A 4275-nucleotide genomic window follows, 5' to 3' on the forward strand; every position below is an offset into this window, starting at 1 on the left:
AGCTGTGTCACAATAACAGTAATGGACAGGATGGGAATGAGGCCTTAATGGCAAGATAAGAGAGCAAGGGAGAGAGCGATGAAGGAATGTCGTAAAGGGGTCAGGCGCTCCTCTCAGTCTCAAACATTATAATGAGTCCACACGTAACATCACTGTGTAAAAATCTTGTAGTGCAAAGTTGTCTTGAAAAATTACAAAAGAACAAGGCTACTCAAAACTGAGCCTGACAATACCGCTGCAAAAAAAACCACTATGATGCCCACTCAAAGTCAATAAGATTCCTCAAAAGGGTGCTCACATGAGGGTTCATTGTTGTCCGCTTCTTGGTCTTTGAGCCTCTTTCAGGATTGATGCCCAGGAAGCACCTGTTAATAAACAAAGATAGTTTCAGTTTTAAATAGACTTACAGTATGTATTGCAGACAGCATTTATCAAGGTGTGCTTTTTTCTGTGCTTTTTCCCCACATCAAACCCTAATAGATTTATAATCCAAACTTGTTAGATCTTACTCTCACCATAATTTTTTTTTTTTTGCCATTTTTAGCCAAGGTGCCTCCGCTTAGGTTTGCCTGAGGCAAAGTGGCTGATTTTCTACTATGAGAGGCCATATCAACGTGCGCCGACTCTAAAATGCATCTTCACGCAATTGGCCAGTTGGTAAATTAAAACCAAACCCTGTTGAAAGTATGAAAAACACATCCTTTTCATTTAACGGCCTTGGAGCATTTTGTTCTGCTGTTAAAGAAAATTTCTAGTGATGCACCGATGTGAAAATTGTGGCCGATACCAATAACCGAAATTAATATTGCTGTCATGGCCGATACCGATATTTACCGATGTCGATATCTCTGTATAGAAAACACATAGCGAGGATTAGGGCTGCACGATATTGGTAAAAAATGAGATTGAGATATTTTATTTTTCTGCGATATATACTGCGATATAAAAACAATTTCACCAGATGACTTGAAGCTCTATTTGCAAAGAATGAATCATTCTAGAATGACTGGGGTGGTTTTGTCATGGAGTAAATCCACATAGAAACTAATATTAATAGAATGTTAACTGATGTAGTTAACTAGACTTTAATAAATGGAACCTTATTGTAAAGTGTTTCCGATTTATGTCTCTTGAGTTCAGTGTTGGACAGATCAGTTGTTTTAACCATTCATTAAAGTGAATCGGTTCAAATGAGTCATTAGTTCGCGAATCGGATGTGTCATTAACGGACCACGGCACACGTTGTGTGATTATCCAGGCAGTTTAGAACATCGCACAAGTTTGTCTCAACACAGAAAACATTTCATCACTAGATAGATTTATTTTTTTTGTTTATTGAAAGTGTGGTTTATGTCATCTGAATGTGTGGAAAGCTTTTCAGAAAAGATAAGGCAATGTCATTTTAATACAATTCAAAACCAGTGGTAGTTCAGAAAAAAAACTTCAGTCTTCCGACTTTTTACCATCGCATCGTGTACAGGGCTCCAGACTAACTTTTCCACTGGTTGCACTGGTGCTACCAACTTTTGTCAGTTGGTCGCACCAGCATATGATTTGGTCGCACCTTTTTTTTTTTTTTTTTTTGCTACATACCATGGGGTTAATCAATGCATTCTGATGAATAGTGGTTTTAATGGACCAAGGCTAGCAAAGGCTTTCTGGGTTGCAGCAGAAATACCTGTAATATATTAATTATCATTGCCAAATTTCAGGATTTTCATGGATATTGGACAGTAGCCTAATTTTAATCTGTAATTTTAAGCATTTTACATTTGAATTATATACAATCTATCTATTTACTATTTTATCTATTATTTGAATCATATGCTATCTATCTATCTATCTATCTATATATTTATTTATCTATCTATCCGTCTATCATCATCTTTCTATCTTTTAAAAATCATTAAACATTCAAATGTATGCATTACATTTAAAAAGATTAGAGTATTATAATAAACTGATACAGATTTTTCGTTATCAAAGTTTATAGTTGTAACAAAAAGCAGAAATTTCACACTCCTTACCTTCTGCATTTTATACTAATTTCCTTTTCCTCTGTCGAGCGATCATGATTGCTCGACAGAGGAAAATATAACCGCTGAAAAGACGTAGGAGGAAGTGGCTCTGTGTTTCGTGAGACCATTTTTATCATTTGTATATGCCTTACTTCGTTAATTCGTAATTGGCGCGTTTCACCATCAGTGTGCAATGCGCGTGGCGTCTACGTTCGTCAATAAATAAACTGCACGTGTCCTGCGGAAGAACATTGTAGACGGAACTTCTCTCCGTTAATGTCTATGGCGAGTCACGCAGGCACATGGGCTACTCCACAGCCGAGACGACCCCGGGATAAAATAGTCCGAATATAAACACTTATAGGCGTACCGTAGTGATTCAGAATAAGTCAAAAACACGGTTTGGAAAATGGATTCATGATGTAGCCTATACTCGTTCATTTTGAACATAAGTTACGGACTGCAGCAGCTGATACAACGGCGTTCTGTTGCTCAAGCGTCCACTCGCACAAATGCGACCACATAACATTTTAACTCGCACATTCTCAAAAAATGGTCGCATATGCGACCAATTTGGTCGCAGTCTGGAACCCTGGTGTATTCTCAAAGATATTCAGTCAACTCAATTCATTAATATGCGCGAGGGAGGGAGAGAGAGCAAGACAGTTTGAAGACGGCGAGAGTGCGCGGGCGCGCAACCGGGGCTTTCACTCTCTCTGCTCGTTCTCTCAGTTAAACAAGCGCAGCAGTCAGTCATCTACATCACTCACCGGTCAAATAAGGCTTTGGCGGGACAAAAATACGCCTTAGTAAGGCTGACAGAAAACAGCGCGTAAGTTCCAGTCTTCTTGCGCTTGATGTTTAAACTGACAGGACTTGCTCTTGTAATGTATTTGCTGGTGCAAAAACAAACATCCCCGCCCCCACACTCTCATCTACACACACGTCAAATACACAGGAATGATTATCGGCCTGTTCACATCGGCCCTATTTTGACATCGGAACGATACCGATGTGTAAAAAATTGACCATATCGGCCGATATTATATCGGCTGCTGATATATCGTGCACCAAAAATTTCATCTACTTCATTCAATACATTCGCATTTCGCAATAGACGTTTCGAAATCATCATCACATAGCCTGCCCCAAAACAAAATAAATAGCTGTGATTGGGCCGGCAGGTATTTTGTCAGCATAACATGTGTAGAAAACCAGGCTGATCTGCAGAGCGAAATTGAATGAGTTTGCGAGATCAGGATGGTCTCACCAGGCTTGCCTCAGGTTTGTCAGCATTTTAGACCTCAAGACAATCATTGACTTGGAAGCCTGTACTATAATGTGAATTACAAGATTAAATGTGATCTTTACAAAATACCTTTGAATGAACTCCGGCGTCGACGATCCAGCGGCAGGATACACAAGGTTGAAGACGTAAAAGCTGCTGAAGAAAGCATCTACTCCGTGTAAAAAGAAAGGGTGTGGGCCTATCACGACATGTCCCTCGATGGATATAAGCCATCCAGAGGGCTTCATCATGTCACCTGAAATGAACAGATACAACATTGTGTTATGAGCTCTTTTGTGATCTGCTTAAGATACAAAGGGCTATACAAATGTAATTCTTATTATAATTATTATTATTTATTGTGGTCATGTAGATTTCTAGAATGAAAACAAAATAATGAGTTAGAAATGTCGATACTAGATCAAAGTAACATTACCTTGAATGATCAAGCAGGGGGTGCTGGGGAGTTCTGCAGTATTGACGTCCACAGCAGTGGCACATGGCTGTAACATAGTTAACACACAATAGCATGGATTTAGGATAAAGGATTTTAAAATTACTTACCATAAACAGTCTTTCCTTGCTTCTGAAGAAGCTGAAGAGAAAATCGCGCCTTCTCTTTCAAGTGTCGTCTGTTCTTTACTCCCGGGCGTCCGGCGCATGCGCAGGGAAAATTAAGACTCAGAGTGAACTATCTATTGCTACAATCAACTAATGTTTTTATTTTATATCAGTGCTATATCTTTTATATCTTAAAATAACATGGGTGTAAGTGCTGCAAACATGCTCCTCACCTTCTCCATTCAGCCCGGAATAGAAGAGCCAGTTCAAACAGTTCGGTTATGACATGTGACTTCCCAGGGCATATTTCAATACAATATTTCACTGTAATAATACTGTTTAATGCTGTGAAATCCTTAATTTTTTTCACTGTGTTGCTGTGATATTACAGACCTTGTTGTGATATTA

General features: G+C 38.9%; 1 protein-coding gene across 1 annotated transcript; it reads right to left on the reverse strand.

The window, feature by feature from the left end:
- Positions 1-250: 250 nt before the first annotated feature.
- Positions 251-3849, reverse strand: LOC143749299 (uncharacterized). Its single transcript, XM_077241842.1, has 3 exons — positions 3743-3849; positions 3397-3562; positions 251-365 (listed from the first exon to the last, which is right to left on the reverse strand). The coding sequence occupies exons 1-3, from the start codon at positions 3816-3818 to the stop codon at positions 251-253; spliced, it is 357 nt and encodes a 118-aa protein (XP_077097957.1). The 5' UTR covers positions 3819-3849.
- Positions 3850-4275: the final 426 nt, after the last annotated feature.

This window comes from Siphateles boraxobius, unplaced genomic scaffold (assembly GCF_051911475.1).
Source record: "Siphateles boraxobius isolate OS27281-9 unplaced genomic scaffold, OSU_SipBor_1 24, whole genome shotgun sequence".
NCBI lineage: Eukaryota > Metazoa > Chordata > Actinopteri > Cypriniformes > Leuciscidae > Siphateles > Siphateles boraxobius.

What these genes read in the sequence shown, in the direction of transcription:
- LOC143749299 (XM_077241842.1), bottom strand. Translation starts at nt 3,818, where the DNA reads ATGTTACAGCCATGTGCCACTGCTGTGGACGTCAATACTGCAGAACTC. An exon ending in CCCCTGCTTGATCATTCAAG is followed by an intron (nt 3,563 to 3,742) that starts GTAATGTTACTT and finishes TGTTCATTTCAG; the next exon opens with GTGACATGATGAAGCCCTCT. An exon ending in ACGCCGGAGTTCATTCAAAG is followed by an intron (nt 366 to 3,396) that starts GTATTTTGTAAA and finishes GTTTATTAACAG; the next exon opens with GTGCTTCCTGGGCATCAATC.